The sequence below is a fragment of the Octopus sinensis genome, linkage group LG7 (assembly GCF_006345805.1).
Source record: "Octopus sinensis linkage group LG7, ASM634580v1, whole genome shotgun sequence".
Lineage (NCBI taxonomy): Eukaryota > Metazoa > Mollusca > Cephalopoda > Octopoda > Octopodidae > Octopus > Octopus sinensis.
Window position 1 is genome coordinate 3309174 of NC_043003.1, and position 15298 is coordinate 3324471.

The 15298-nt window shown below is 40.4% G+C and overlaps 1 protein-coding gene across 1 annotated transcript; it reads right to left on the reverse strand.

Annotated features, from left to right (window-relative positions):
* Positions 1-47: 47 nt before the first annotated feature.
* Positions 48-10347, reverse strand: LOC115213945 (zinc finger protein 271-like). The gene is made up of 2 exons (XM_029782948.2): positions 10196-10347; positions 48-1827 (listed from the first exon to the last, which is right to left on the reverse strand). Exon 2 carries the CDS (start codon positions 1517-1519, stop codon positions 251-253), a length of 1269 nt encoding a protein of 422 aa, XP_029638808.1. The 5' UTR covers positions 1520-1827; positions 10196-10347; the 3' UTR covers positions 48-250.
* Positions 10348-15298: the final 4951 nt, after the last annotated feature.

The following is a 15298-nucleotide window of genomic DNA, read 5'->3' on the forward strand; positions in this document are numbered from 1 at the left end:
TCGTAGAGTCTGAACTATGTTAAACCTTAAAGAAACCTAGCTGTTTCTTCCAATAAATCTGAAGCAAAATTTTTCATGGGTTCATAAAATACTACTTGTGGACCCAATTTACTACTTAGCTTGTGTGGACTGCCAAAAGTCTTATATGAACCCCAGGGGTCACATGGACCTTAAGGGGTCACATAGACCCCGATTGAGAATCACTGGTGTAGATGATGAATTACAAGCAGTGAATGCAGTTTTGCACAAATCACAATGGTAAGCTTTTTCCTGAATGATTGCGTTTATGTCTGGAAAAAGAGCTGCTGTCAGAGAAAGATTTCCCACAAATATCACAAAGGTATGGCTTTTCTCCCGTGTGTGTACGTTTGTGTTTGGATAAAGAACTGCTTTCAGAGAAAGTCTTACCACAAATATCACAATGGTAAGGTTTTTCCCCAGTGTGTGTACGTTTGTGTTTCGCTAAAGAACTGCTTACAGAGAATGTCTTGCCACAGATATCACAATGATATGGTTTTTCTCCTGTGTGAAATCTCCGATGTGTTGATAACGAACTATTATTATTGAATGTGCTGTCACAGATGTCACAATGGTATGGCCTTTCTCCTGTATGGATACGTCGATGCTTAGATAAAGTACTATTTTCAGAGAATGTCTTGCGACAAATGTCACAACGATATGGTTTCTCTCCTGTGTGAATTCGAATATGAATGGATATGTTGCTGCTTTTAGAGAATGTTTTGCCACACACGTCACAATGGTAAGGTTTCTCTCCCGTGTGAATACGTTTGTGAGTCGACAGAGAACTACTGTTAGAGAATGCTTTACCACAAATATCACAGTGGTATGGTTTCTCTCCTGTGTGAATACGTTTGTGAGTAGACAAAGATCTGCTTTCAGAAAATGTTTTCCCACAGACATCACAATGATAGGGTCTTTCTCCCGTGTGAATACGTTTGTGGTTGAATAAAGTATCGTTAGCAGAGAAAGCTTTATCACAGACATCACAGCGATAGGGTTTTTCACCTGTATGAGTACGTTTATGTTTTGATAAATTACTTTTCACTGAAAATGCTTTCTTACAAACAATACACTGATATGGTTTCTCACCTGTATGCATTCGTTTATGAATCAATACGTTGCTATTTTCAGAAAACGTTTTCCCACAAATATCACAATGAAATGGCTTCTCCCCTGTGTGAATACGCTTATGTTTCAACAAAATACAATTTTCAGAGAATTTTTTCCCACAAATATCACAATTATACGGCTTCTCTCCTGTGTGAATACGTTTGTGTTTAGATAGACATTGATTTGTAGAGAACTTTTTCCCACATACATCACACACATGTTTAGATTGCACATGGAGCAATTTATGTTGTATAAAACATCTTCTGGTTTTAAAAGACTTCCCACATGTGTCACACTTGTACACTTTCTCTGTCTGATGAAGAGGAACCTCATTCTTGCCAGTCTCTCTTCTGTTATCATCCAGTCTTTCATTTAGTTTCTTCTCCATAATTTCAAGTGTTTCTCATTAAATAGAAAGCGACTTTTCTCCCATAATTTTCAGTAAAAAAATATTTCTTTGGATATTTCCAATAAAGACTGTTTTCTTCAAATGAAGTTGGTATCTTATACATTTGTCTGGAACTTACAAATCAGAACTGATGAAAGACGTTATATGAGAGGAAAGTCTCAGTCAATTTTGATGCCGTGTATTATAGGAATGGGAAATTAATGGCACTTTACAAGAAATACTACTTCACAGTGTGTCCTTGGTAATGTCATTCTTTGGTCTTCAAAATCTCAATATCATTAGAAACCCTGAAACATATAAAGAAAGTATAAAATATAATGGCTATTCCGATGATGGCATATTAATGGTATTGGCCATAGACAATGAAAGACAGCAAAGGAAACATAGAGAATATAGAACTGAGAGGAAAGAAACAATGTGACTGATGTATGATTGAGATGAGTGATGTTAATGGGTATGCTTATCATCACTCATTTCAATGTTATGTCAATAATGTTGAAGAGAGGAGCAGAGGTGAGAAGGGAGTTAATCGGAGGACTTGTTCCAGCATTGATCCTTCCCATCATATGGAACCAGCTTTTGCACATTAAATGGGAAGAAATTCTGGCAAAATTCAATCTCCAAAATGCTTACCACCAAATTCCAAAAGATAAAGACTGAAGAAATCACTACCACCAGGCATTGGTTTGTTGAGAGGGACAAGACGAAATAACTTACGATGACACCAAACATGTTCATCTACCATTTTTCTATAACATGCAATAGAAAAATCATTGGTAAGAAGCTTGCTTCCTGACCACAAGGTTTTGGGTTCAGTCCTACTGCGCAGTACCTAGGGCAAGTGTTTTCTACTACAGCCCTGGGTTGACCATAGTGGATTTGGTAGAAAGAAGCCTATGTATGTGTGTGTGTTTGTCCCCCACCATCGGCTGACAACCAGTGCTGGTTTGTTTATGTCTCTATCACTTAAATGGTTCAGCAAAAAAGAGATTAGAAGAATAAGTACCAGGCTTAAAAGATAAGTCCTGGAGTTGATTTGTCTGCCTAAACACTTCCAGGCAGGGCTGCAGTCCAATAACTGACCCTAGTAAAAGAGATAAAAAGGGATAAGAATCTCTCAGGATGGCAAATAGGATTTGAACCCAAATCAATTCAGAGCCACAAATATACGTATGGTAAGAAGAAATCATTTTGAGGAGATACTCCAACTCTGAGGAATCCAGAAAATATGAAATGTTAATGAGGCTTCTAATAACAAAGAATTGAAGTTCTTTTTCGGATTGGTAAATTTATGTGGGTGATACCTTTTTTTTGTTCATCATTTAACTGTGGCCATGCTGGGGCACTACCTCAAGGGGTTTTAGTCAAACAAATTGCACCCCATCCCCAGTACAGTTTTCTTTTTAAATCTGGTATTTATAGTATTGGTCTCTTCTGCTAAATTGCTAAGCTATGAGGATGTAAACAAACCAACACCGGTTGGCAAGCGGTTGATGGAGGGTGTAACAAACACAGACATTTATTATATTATTTACATTTGACAGATATTTGTCCTTATCTTGTTTGTTGTTAACACAACGTTTCGGCTGATATACCCTCCTGTCTTGGGGAAATTTCGAACCTGAGTTCTCATTTCTATAATGTTATTATTCAGGTTACTGCCTGGAATTGAACTCGGAATCTTGGGTTTAGTAGCCCGCACTCTTAACCACTACGCCATATGTCCATGGGCAATTATGGAGTGAATTTTTAGGGCTTATAAATCTAATATTCTCCTATCCTTCCTTAACACTGATTCCCATAGTCTACTCCTATCTGCACTCGGTCTGCTTAGGAGGTTGTTGTGTCCCAGCATATATGCTGCTTCTTTTAGCTTCTGTATTTTCCAGTGGTGTTCTCTGTCTATTATTCTAACTTCATCCCACAAGGGGGGGGAGGTGGTCTCCATTTTTCCATACATGTATGATCCTGTATGTTCAGTTAATCCGCTTTCGTTTTTCTTAACCAGTAGCTCACTTTATTTTAGTCAGATGTGTCCCATCTACCCATAATTATTTTGATCTGACTATAATTTTATCTATTTTTTGACATTTTTTTTTTTTTTGATTTGAGGGTAATCCGACAGAATACAGGTGGAAATTTTTTAGTCCACCAGAAACCGTCATTTGTATAGAGTTGTATGGTTTAAGCATTGTATATTACAAATCTATCGATTCTTATCGTTATTGACTTTGCTTTTCATCCTTTAGGGGCTCATGAAATAAGCACCAGTTGAACACTAGGGTTGATGGAGTCGACTACCCCTTCGCCAAAATTTCAGGACTTGTGCTTTTAGTAGAAAAGATTATTATTATCATTATATGGCGGCGAGCTGGCAGAATTGTTAGCACGCCGGGTGAAATGTTTAGCCGTATTTCGTCTGCCGTTACGTTCTGAGTTCAAATTCCACCGAGGTCAACTTTGCCTTTCATCCTTTTGGGGTCGATTAAATAAGTACCAGTTACGCACTGGGGTCGATATAATCGACTTAATCTGTCTGTCTGTCCTTGTTTGTCCCCTTGTGGCTAGTAAAGAAATACGCATTTCGTCTGCCGCTACGTTCTGAGGTCAAATTCTGCCAAGGTTGACTTTGCCTTTCATCTTTTCAGGGTCAATAAATTAAGTACCAGTTGCATACTGGGGTTGATGTAATCGATTAGTCCACTGCCTCAAAATTTCAAGGTCTTGTGCCTTCAATAGAAAGGATTATTATCACTATTATTATTATTATTATTATTCCAAGTGGTGAGCTGGCAGAATTGTAAGCAGACCAAGCAAAATGTTTAGCAACATTTCATCTATCTTTACGTTCTGAATTCAAAATCTGCCGAGGTCAACTTTGCCTTTCTCCCTTTCAGGGTCAATAAGTTAAGCACCAGTGAGACTGGGGTTGATGCAATCGACTAGGCCTCTCTCTCCAAATTTCAGACCTTGTGCCTTTAGTAGAAAGAATTATTGGTGCCGGTGTAGTATGTGATCTACATACATGTTTCTGGTATAGTTTGTGATCTAAACTGACTTTCAATCTCGTTTAGATTTCATTTGTTGGAAGATTTTAAGACCAAATGAACAAATTCTCTTTATTGCATCTTTAAATGATATGCCAGTGCCGCCTGACTGGTGCTGGTGGCACATAAAAAGCACCCACTACACTCTCGGAGTGGTTGGCATTAGGAACGGCATCCAGCTGTAGAAACCTTGCCAGATCAGATTGGAGCCTGGTGCAGCCTCCAGGCTTGCCAGCCCTCAGTCAAACCGTCCAACCCATGCCAGCATTAATGCCCATTTTCCATGCAGGGTTGGACAGTTTGATAGGAGCTAGCGAGGCCAGCAGCCACACCTGGTTTGATAGTCTCTCTTGGCACGGTTTCTATGGCAGGATGTCCTTCCCAACACCAACTGTTATTGCCTAGGGAGACCCAGGAAGACATCAGACGAAATATTGGAAGCCAATCTCAAAACACTGAGCCATAGGAAGGAGATGAGAAAGGACTGAGGCATTTGGTGTTTGGCTGTACACAAGATGGCCTGCTCACCACAACAGAACAAAACTGATATCCCAAACCTGTCTTGGTAGTCCTTGCCCAGGAAGGGTACTGGTGATGATGCCACGTAAAAAGCACCCAGTACATTCTGTAAAGTAGTTGGTGTTAGGAAGGGCATCCACTTGTAGAAACCTTGCCAGATGAAATTGGAGCCTGGTACAGCCTCCTGGCTTGCCAGTCCTCAGTCAAACAGTCTAACCCATGCCAGCATCGAAAGTGGACGTCAAACGACAATGATGGTGACCCATGCTGTATACAAACAGTCACAGTATTCATGGTTCTAATATGAAATTTAAAAAATCAATAAAAATTTTTCCGATTTTTTAAAATGTTTAACTCATTCTCTAATTCTAATTTTGAAATTTATAACAACATTTTGAATATAAATCACAAGTTAGTCTAGATTGAAGTTGCTGTAGATCACATACTACACTGGCACCGAATTATTATTATTTACATCAGTGGTTCCCAAAGTGGGAGGTATTAGCTCCAAGGGGGCATTGAAGAAAAGTGGGGTGATAATGGGGGAAGCGATTCATGTAAAAACAAGAAAATAATGGTTTCATTAGGTTAAGCTTTATTTGTGAAATACAGTTGCTTTGAATTTGCTTCAGAAAGGGGTCGGTTTGTGATGGTTAGTTGGGGTGGGGTCGCTAGGAATGTGGCCTGGGTGTCAGGGGGACGGCAGCCTGCAAAAGTTTGGGAATCACTGATTTACATCTCTTTTACTTGTTTCAGTCATTTGACTGTGGCCATGCTGGAGCACCACCTTTAGTCAAGCAAATCGATCCCCCAGGACTTATTCTTTGTAAGCCTAGTACTTATTCTATTGGTCTCTTTTGCCGAACTGCTAAGTTATGGGGACGTAAACACACCAGCACCGGTTGTCAAGCGATGCTGGGAGGACAAACACAAACATACACACACACACACACACATATATATATATATACATATATACGATGGATTTCTTTCAGTTTCCATCTACCAAATCCACTCACAAGGCTTTGGTTGGCTCAAGGTTATAGTAGAAGACAGTTGCCCAAGGTGCCACGCAGTGGGAGTGAACCCGCGACCATGTGGTTAGTAAGCAAGCTACTTACCACACAGCCACTCCTACGCCTACACCATATACAATATAATAATAATAATAATCGTTTTGTATGTTATTACAAGATCAGTAATTTTTTAGGCAGAGGTAACTAGTCGATTACACTGGCCCCAGTGCTCACCGACACCAAAAGGACAAAGGGCAGAATTTGAACTCAGAATGCAAAGGATTGCGCAAAATGTATTTTTATCCGATGCGCTAATGATTCTCCCAGCTTCGTTGCGTGAACAATTAATAATCATTTCGAATTTCAGTGCAGGGCCAGCAGCATTTGATTATGACGAACCCAGTACTTGATGGGGCATAACTACAGATGTGTACCCCACTGACTTTGTTGCCTCATAACTTCTAGAAAAATGGATACTTTTTAATGAAATTCTCCACAAGTACCACTTCAGAGTACAAACAATAACTCTGAGTATCTTTTCAAACTCCACCTGTCTAACACCCGTGGACATGTTTACAAAGTCAGAAAACAGCACAGCTCCCATGACTTTCGGAAACATTTTTCCCACTAAGAGTTGCTGAAGCATGGAACAGATTGCCAGCATCAGCTGTTAGTTGTCGGAGCACTGCATCCTTCAAAACTTCCATGCTTCCTGAGATTCGCCAACACTACACCTGATTTTCTCCCCTCCATACACACACAAGCATGTATCTGACTCATACACTGTTCACTTTCCAGACATTTGTACATTACTGCATATACTTTATGTGCTTTTGACAAGTTGTGGTGCACCTGAGCACTGTTTGCAATAATTTCATTATTATTATATCAGGATTTATGGGAAAGAATTTTTCTTATGGAGTGGAGAAAGGAGTTTCAGAAAGTTCACATGATCCGACTTTTTCCCCCTCATAACTTTCAGGAAAATGGATATCTTTTAATGAAATTTTATACAAATACCTTTCAAATGGCATATATTACGATTATAAAGAAATTTGTGGGGGGAAATTTTTTCCGGAGGGGTGGGGAGAGGAATTTCGGATCAGGAAGACCAAATAAGTTGGAACTACTCCATTCTTTTTTTCCCCATCTTTTATTTCACCACAACTTTCAAAATGATGGAGGGCATCTTTTTAAGAAAAAAAATTTCAGAAAATTTTTTTTGTACAACCTCATCATCCCACTCTGGACCAATTCCAGCCAATTGTTTTTAACTTAAAAACCATGAGCCTTTTCGGTAAAAAACCCAAATATTTTCAAAGGAAAAGGTGTATGATGCAAGGGAGATTTGGCTGTTGTTTCTAGCACATACCAAACCACCTACCATTTTCACTCACATGTACTGATGTTTTTTTTCCAATATTTTTCTCCCGTTAAACACATTTTATGGAATGATGCAGAAGTAACACACGCGTGGTCCATTGGCGAAATACTAGCAACAAAAAACAAAATTATAATTTAAAATTTTACCCCCACCTCAATCAAGCGAAGCCGTGTGTGTGTGTGTGTGTATACTCTTTTTACTCTTTTCCTTGTTTCAGTCATTTGACTGCGGCCATGCTGGAGCACCGCCTTTAATTGAGCAACTCGACCCCGGGACTTATTCTTTTGTAAGCCCAGTACTTATTCTATCGGTCTCTTTTGCCGAACCGCTAAGTAACGGGGACATAAACACACCAGCATCAGTTGTCAAGCAATGCTAGGGGGACAAACACAGACACACAAATACACACACGCATATATATATACATATATATATACGACGGGCTTCTTTCAGTTTCCATCTACTAAATCCACTCACAAGGCTTTGGTCGGCCCGAGGCTATAGTAGAAGACACTTGCCCAAAGTGCCCCGCAGTGGGACTGAACCCGGAACCATGTGGTTGGTAAGCAAGCTACTTACCACACAGCCACTCCTGCGCCTATATGTAAGTAAGAAAAATAATTTTCTAACAGAAAAGTATACTATCAAAATGAACTGTTGATAAATGCCAGCAATGACCTTCTCAGGCTCTCCAATATTTTAATTTCTAAACAGAAGCAATTGGAGGCAGGGAGTGAGGTTGCAAAAAAAAAAAAAAAAATAAATTTTCCAATTTTTTTTATAGCGTATAAATGTATTTATGGGCAGAAAAATATTGAAAAACATCAATACATTAGAGAGTGAGAAAGAAAGGAGGGTGTCTTTGGATGTGCTAGAAATAACAGCCAAATCTCCCTTAAATCACTCACTTTTTCCTTTGAAAATATTAAGGGGTGGGGAAGTTGTAAAAAAAATTTTCAAAAATTTTTTTTCATACAAAGATTCCCCCCTCCCAACATTTTGAAGGTTGTGGTGAGATAAAAAAAAATGGGGGAAAACCCTCCTCAAAACGGAGTAGTTCTAACTTATTTGGTCTTCCTGATCCAAAACTTCGTTTTCCTGAAACTCCTCTCCCCACCCCTTCGGAAAAAATTTTCCCCACAAATTTCTTTATAATTAATCTGACGTTTGAAAGGTATTTGCATGAAATATCATTAAAAGATATCCATTTTCCTGAAAGTTATGAGGGGAAAAATGTCGAATCGTGTGAATTTTCCGAAATTCCTCTCTTCACCCCTTCGGAGAAAATTCTTTCTCATAAATCCCAAGAGACGCAGGGGTAGCTGTGTAGTAAGTAGCTTGCTTGCCAACCACTTGGTTCTGAGTTCAGTCCCACTGCGTGGCACCTTGGGCAAGTGTCTTCTGCTATAGCCCCGGGCCAACCAAAGCCTTGTGAGTGGATTTGGTAGACGGAAACTGAAAGAAGCCTGTCGTATATATACATAAACACACACACACACACATATATATGTGTGTGTGTCTGTGTCTGTGTTCGTCCCCACCACCATCGCTTGACAGCCGATGTTGGTGTGTTTACGTCCCTGTAACTTAGCGGTTTAGCAAAAGAGTCCGATAGGATAAGTATAAGGCTTACAAAGAATAAGTCCTGCGGTCGATTTGTTCGACTAAAGGGGGTGCTCTAGCATGGCCGAAGTTATGAGGGAACAAAGTCGGGGGTGGGGGTACACATCTTGATTCGTATTTTATTTTACTGACCCCAAAAGGATGAAAGGCAAAGTCACCCTTGACGGAATTTGAACTCAGATCCGTAAATAATAATAACAATCCATTTTGCTAAAGACACACAGCCTGAAATTTTGGGGAGGGGACCAGTCGATTAGATCGACTCCCTAGTGTTCTACTGGTACTTAATTCATCGACCCCCGAAAGGATGAAAGGCAAAGTCGACCTCGGCGAAATTAATAATGATAATTATTCCGGGACCCTTTGAGCGGGAATGGGTTATTCAACCTGAAGAAAATTCACCTGCAAGCTCATGCGCTGTTTACGTTGATACGCGATCACCATGTCGCGCACTTAGGGTTGTGCTGCAGGTGCCCGGTGCACCCTTATCAGACGGGCTTCGTATATTTGTACCCCAGTTTCACTAATGATGGCATGCGCTGCTCTCTCAATAATAATAATAATTTCAAATTTTGGCACAAGGCCAGCAAATTCAGGCAAAGGATAAATCGATTACATCGACCCCAGTGTTCAACTGGAATTTACTTTATCGATCCCGAGAGGACGAAAGGCCGAATTTTAACTCGGAACTTTAAACGGCCACGAAGCAAAATTAATACTTTCATTTTCTCTCCTTGTTAATTCCTCTATTTCGTTCTCTCTCTCTCTGACTTTATATATCAGGACCCTAATAATATTACGATGGTAGATTTAAACTAAACACACGATATCAAAACATTTAAAAGCTTTCATTAAATTAACGAAATATTTTCAATGTTGTACAAATTAGCCGCAAATATTAATTAATAAAAACGATGTCGGCGAAAATGAATGCAACTGACAATTCTCGGGTTTCTCTTTCCGTGTCGTCTTTACTCAGAAAATTCTGTTTTTAAAAAAGAACCCCCACAAAATTCGACATTTATCATAGAATTTTTAACAAATAGTGTCTTTGACAAGTATTTACCTCCTGCCGGCATCTTTCTGAAAACCTATTAATGTCGCATATATTTATATATTGGTGGTTGTTGTGTCGAACGAAGATGTTCAATGTTTGGGATGAAATGTCTTGGACGGTCGCGGATGGAAATGGAATAATGGCGGGCGGAAGTGAGAAAGAAGTGAATGGATTAGAACGGGGTTTGTTTGTTTATAATATTGTACTTGTTTCAGTCAGTTGAGTGCGGCCATGCTGGAGCACCGTCTTGAAAGGATTTGTATTCGAACGAATCGACACCGATGCTTGAGTTTATTTTGCCCCAAGTCTGGTAGTTCTTCTATTTCACCACTTTGCCGAACCGCTAAGTTACGGGGACGTAAACAAACTAGCACCGGTTGTAGAGCGGTATTGAGGGACAAACATATTCACACACACACACATTATCTATCTGTCTTTATTTAACGTCCGTTGACCATGCTGGCATGGGTCGGACGGTTTGACCAGTTCTGGCAAGCTGGAAGGCTGCACCAAACTCCAGTCTGATTTACCATGGCTTCTATAGCTGGATTCCTTCCTAATGCCAACCATTCTGATGGTGTAATGGGTGCTTTTACATGCCACTGACATGGGTGCCATTTGCACAACACCAGTATCTGCCACAACTGCGGTTTTACTTGGCTTGATGGGTCGTCTTTTCAAGCACAACAGAACGCCAAAGGTTTCGCTTATTTGTCATTACTTGAGCTTTTCATGTCACCAGCCACTTTACTTCTGCAAGGCCCAACACTCGAAAGGTACTTCTTACATGCCACCAGCATGGGTGCCAGTTATGTGACACCAGTGTTGCCCATGACTATGATTCCACTTGGCTTGATGGGTCCTCTCAAGCACAGCATACCACCAAGGTCTCGGTCACTTGTTACTGCTCCCAAGAGGCCCAAAATTTGAAGATCCTGCTTCACCACCTCGTCCTTGTCTTCCTGGGTCTACCTCTACTACAGGTTCCCTCCACAGAGATTAGCACTTGTTTACACAACTGTCTTTGTCCATACGCATCCCATCACCATACCAGCGTAGCTGCATCTCTTGCACACATCTGAAGCCCCTTATGTCCAACCTCTCTCTCAAGATGCTTACACTCTGTCCAGTTTCCATATATCAAATCCACTCACAAGTCTTTGGTCGGCCCAGGGCTTTAGTAGAAGTCTCTTAGGTAAGGTGCCATGCAGTGGGATTGAACCCAGAACCATGTGGATGGAAAGCAAAAGCAAACTTCTTAAACACATGTGGATAAAAATTACATGAGGTGACATTTGCAGTAAATGAAGGCGATGCAGAGAGTGAGATTTCGGTTGTGAGGGAAGATCAGAGAGAGAGAGAGTGTGTGATATGAGTAACTGAGAGAGAAAGGTTGTGGTGGGCAAAGGTGGATGGGAAGAATAAACAAGTGGCACACAGTTACAAAGAAACAAAGGTAGAATTTAGAGGAATTGGAGGTGGGTATTCAAGCAACCAGTAGTGGAGGTTCTCAGTTTTAAAACCAGTGATTGTGAGCTGAGTTCATTCCATCACCTTTCAGCTGCCATTGGCCATTCTGAGTTTATCCCTCTCCACGCATTTTTGTTTTAGAAATCATGCAAGTTTCCTTGGCCATAAATGTGTTCAACTCTTTCTTTTTTCTGTAAGTCCCTTGGCTATTTGGAGGTAAGGTTGGTCAGTTATGCTGGTGGCTATTAAGACAGAAACACACGTCCACGGCTGTCCTCTTATCTCCAGACAGTAAGCTGGTCCTTTCCCTTGGTGGCATCTCAACTCTGGAGAATTTTTGATTCTTGAGATGATCTCCCCCCTCCTCACCTAGAGCTGATCTTAATTACTATTTGACACACCTGGAAGTAGGTAATTTTAATAAATCAGGAAATTATCCTCTGATTGTCTATGGTGTTCAATAGTCTGCTGCCCACTGACCACTTAGAATTGTTTCTCTCTGTTTAGATTATGCAAATATTCCCATCTCATCCCTTCATCCTTGTTACACCTAAACCCCAGCAGATCCTGAACTACTCACTTACCTTTCTGGCCAGAACTTTGGTCTCCTGGAATTCTCTCCTTACTCAAACCTTCTCAGCAGGTTTTGATTTACAAATCAGGAACATTAACAACATCAATCTCAATGGTCTTGGAGAACCTGTAAAGGTCATTGGCATTGGTTGTCCTTCCTTCAGGTTCAACAAGCAAAAACACTCTCCAGCCGTGGTGCTGGTGGACTTCAAAGACAGGCTTAGGATGGTGAAGTGCAGTGCCATGAGTTTTAAGAGACCGAGAAAGTTAATCATCATCATCATCATCATTTAACGTCCGTTTTCCATGCTGGCATGGGTTGGACGGTTTGACTGGGGTCTGGGAAGCCAGGAGGCTGCACCAGGCTCCAGTCTGATCTGGCAGTGTTTCTACAGCTGGATGCCCTTCTTAATGCCAACCACTCAGAGTGTAGTGGGTGCTCTTTACGTGCCACTGACACAGGGGCCAGAGGGGGCTGGCATTGACCATGATTGGATAGTGCTTTTTATGTGCTACTGGCACGGGAGCCAGTCAAGGCGGTGCTGGCATTGGCCACGTTCAAATAGTGCTTTTTACATGCCACTGGTACAGAAGTCAGTTGGGGCAAGGGAGCTGGTATCAACCACATTAGGATGGTGCTTTTTTTATGTGCCACTGGCACGGGGACCGCAACTACAATTCCCATTTGATTGTAATTTGATGTTGATGTACTTGACTCAATAGGTCTCCTCAAGCATGGCATGTCACCCTATGATCCAAGGGTACTTTTGAGTTGGCCGGTTATGCAACACTGGTGTAGGTCTATGTAGAAGCTGGCATGACCCCCAGCTGAGAGTAGCAAAATGGAATGTCCCCCCTTATGATACTCATTGACATAACTCAGAATATTAACTAACACAACATTTATACTGCTTCATCAAGCAGAGACCATTATGGGTTCAGACCCAAAACACTTTTATCAAAACTCATTAATTTTTGGGGTCACAGTTTTTTTTTATTACCACAGAGACCCCTAAAACAACTGTATATTACTTTATAAACTGAATTCCTACCTACTGAAAACACACAACAATCATGTAATGTAAATCCATGTATGTATGGAAGAGTTTCTACAGACTCACTTGTATGAACACACAGATCATGTAAACTCACTTGTATGTTATGCATAAATATATGTTCCATCAGTTCCCCTTTTTGACTCACTACCAACTCCATGCACGATGCACACATGTATGTACGATGGCCAAACTTTATAGAATGCAGAGTTCATTTCTTAATCTGTAGCATTAATTTGATTTAGAATATTTATTCTTAGCGCCAAGATTAAATCCATACCATTTGTATAGTCCATTGAAGTCAATCATAGCTAATCACATCCCAATAGTCATTCTATGAATGTGGAATAGAATAAAACCTTTTTAACTTATTTCTCATTTCTATTATTGTAGGATAGATTTTTTTTTCTACATCATCTTAATCTGATTTCACTCAACAAATAAACAGTTCCCCCCACATTAATTCACTATCATTCCACTTCTGGTTATCTTCATGCTTGTCTCAGCCCAACAATTGCTGCTTCGGCCAGGGTTAAGATACAGGACTCTTGACATGTCCAACAAAGCGTGACGCCTAAACCAATCAGCTTAAGTAATTGAGTGATACTACACACTGATTGGTCAGAATAGAGTTTGCAAAACCTAGCAATCTGTAGCCTACACAGCTGTATTTAAGGCACAGATTCAATCATCTCGCTACAGTCAAAAATTGTGAAGCATGACTGTCACCACTACTACATGAACCCGAAGATTGCAGAATTCAATGCATGAAAGTACTAGTTCAATCAGAATGAACATTTAACATTCTATTATTTTATTATATTATCAAATATCATTATAAGATTGTAAATAAAACATGAAAATCAGACAAGGTTGGAATTCCTTTTATTAAGATATATATATATATATATATAGTGAGTCGCCATGATATATCGTTAGCCACTACACACATTTTTTTCTCTCCTTGTTTTTTTCTGTGTCCCCTTCTGTAGAAGAGCGCAGGCTCGAAATGTAAAAGACTTTTTCTATTCCTGAGCGTTATACTAATACATCTGCTTGTTTTATACACCACCTGTTTTCGTCTTTTGTTTTTTTCATAAACTCTCCCTATATATGTACACATTCAGTTAACACTCATTTCAATCCCATATTAACAACATTCTACTTTTGCTTCGTCAATGACCAGAGTCAAGTCTTTCCTTCAAATAACATCCAAAGTGCCAACATTAAAATGTCCCTTATAGTTTATATTCTCTTTTGTTGCTTTTAGCCATATCTGTTACGTTAGTCTTCTTGTTAGCTGTGTGTCATCATCATTTAGCGTCCGCTTTCCATGCTAGCATGGGTTGGACGGTTCAACTGGGGTCTGAGAAGCCAGAAGGCTGCACCAGGCCCAGTCTGATCTGGCAGTGTTTCTATGGCTGGATGTCATTCCTAACGCCAACCACTCCGTGAGTGTAGTAGGTGCTTTTTACGTGCCAGACGAGTCTGGCAAACGACCACGATCGGATGGTGCATTTTACGTGCCACCGGCGCGGGGGCCAGGCGAGGCTGGCAATGGTCATGAACGGATGATGCTTTTTACATGCCACCGGCATGAGGCCAGTTGGGGCGGCACTGGCAACAGCCATGTTTGGATGGTTCTCTTACGTGCCACCGGCACTGGTGTGTCTATCTAAGGTTGTCTTCTTCCTGTTGTGAGCTGTCCATGTTTATCATGATTGTCATCTTCATGGTGCTGTAAAACAATAATTCTACCAAACTCTGCTTACGGCTGTTATTGCATGTTTGGTCTGCTGTCAATATCTGGTGAAGGGGTTTAGCTTCAGACCATTCCTGCTTGAGCAGAATTATGATCAAAAGCTCTCCAGCCGTTACCAGCATTCTTTATACTAGTTAGAGTACATTGACTAATACATTCCAGCAATGCATTGATTTGGTTGATGTTATCTGTTTGGATTCTGAGATTTTTCTTGCAGACTATAAGAGGTCTGGTTCTTGCATGAAACCTTCT

Excerpts from the sequence above, each read along its gene's own strand:
- LOC115213945 (XM_029782948.2), bottom strand. The coding sequence starts at position 1,519 with ATGGAGAAGAAACTAAATGAAAGACTGGATGATAACAGAAGAGAGACT.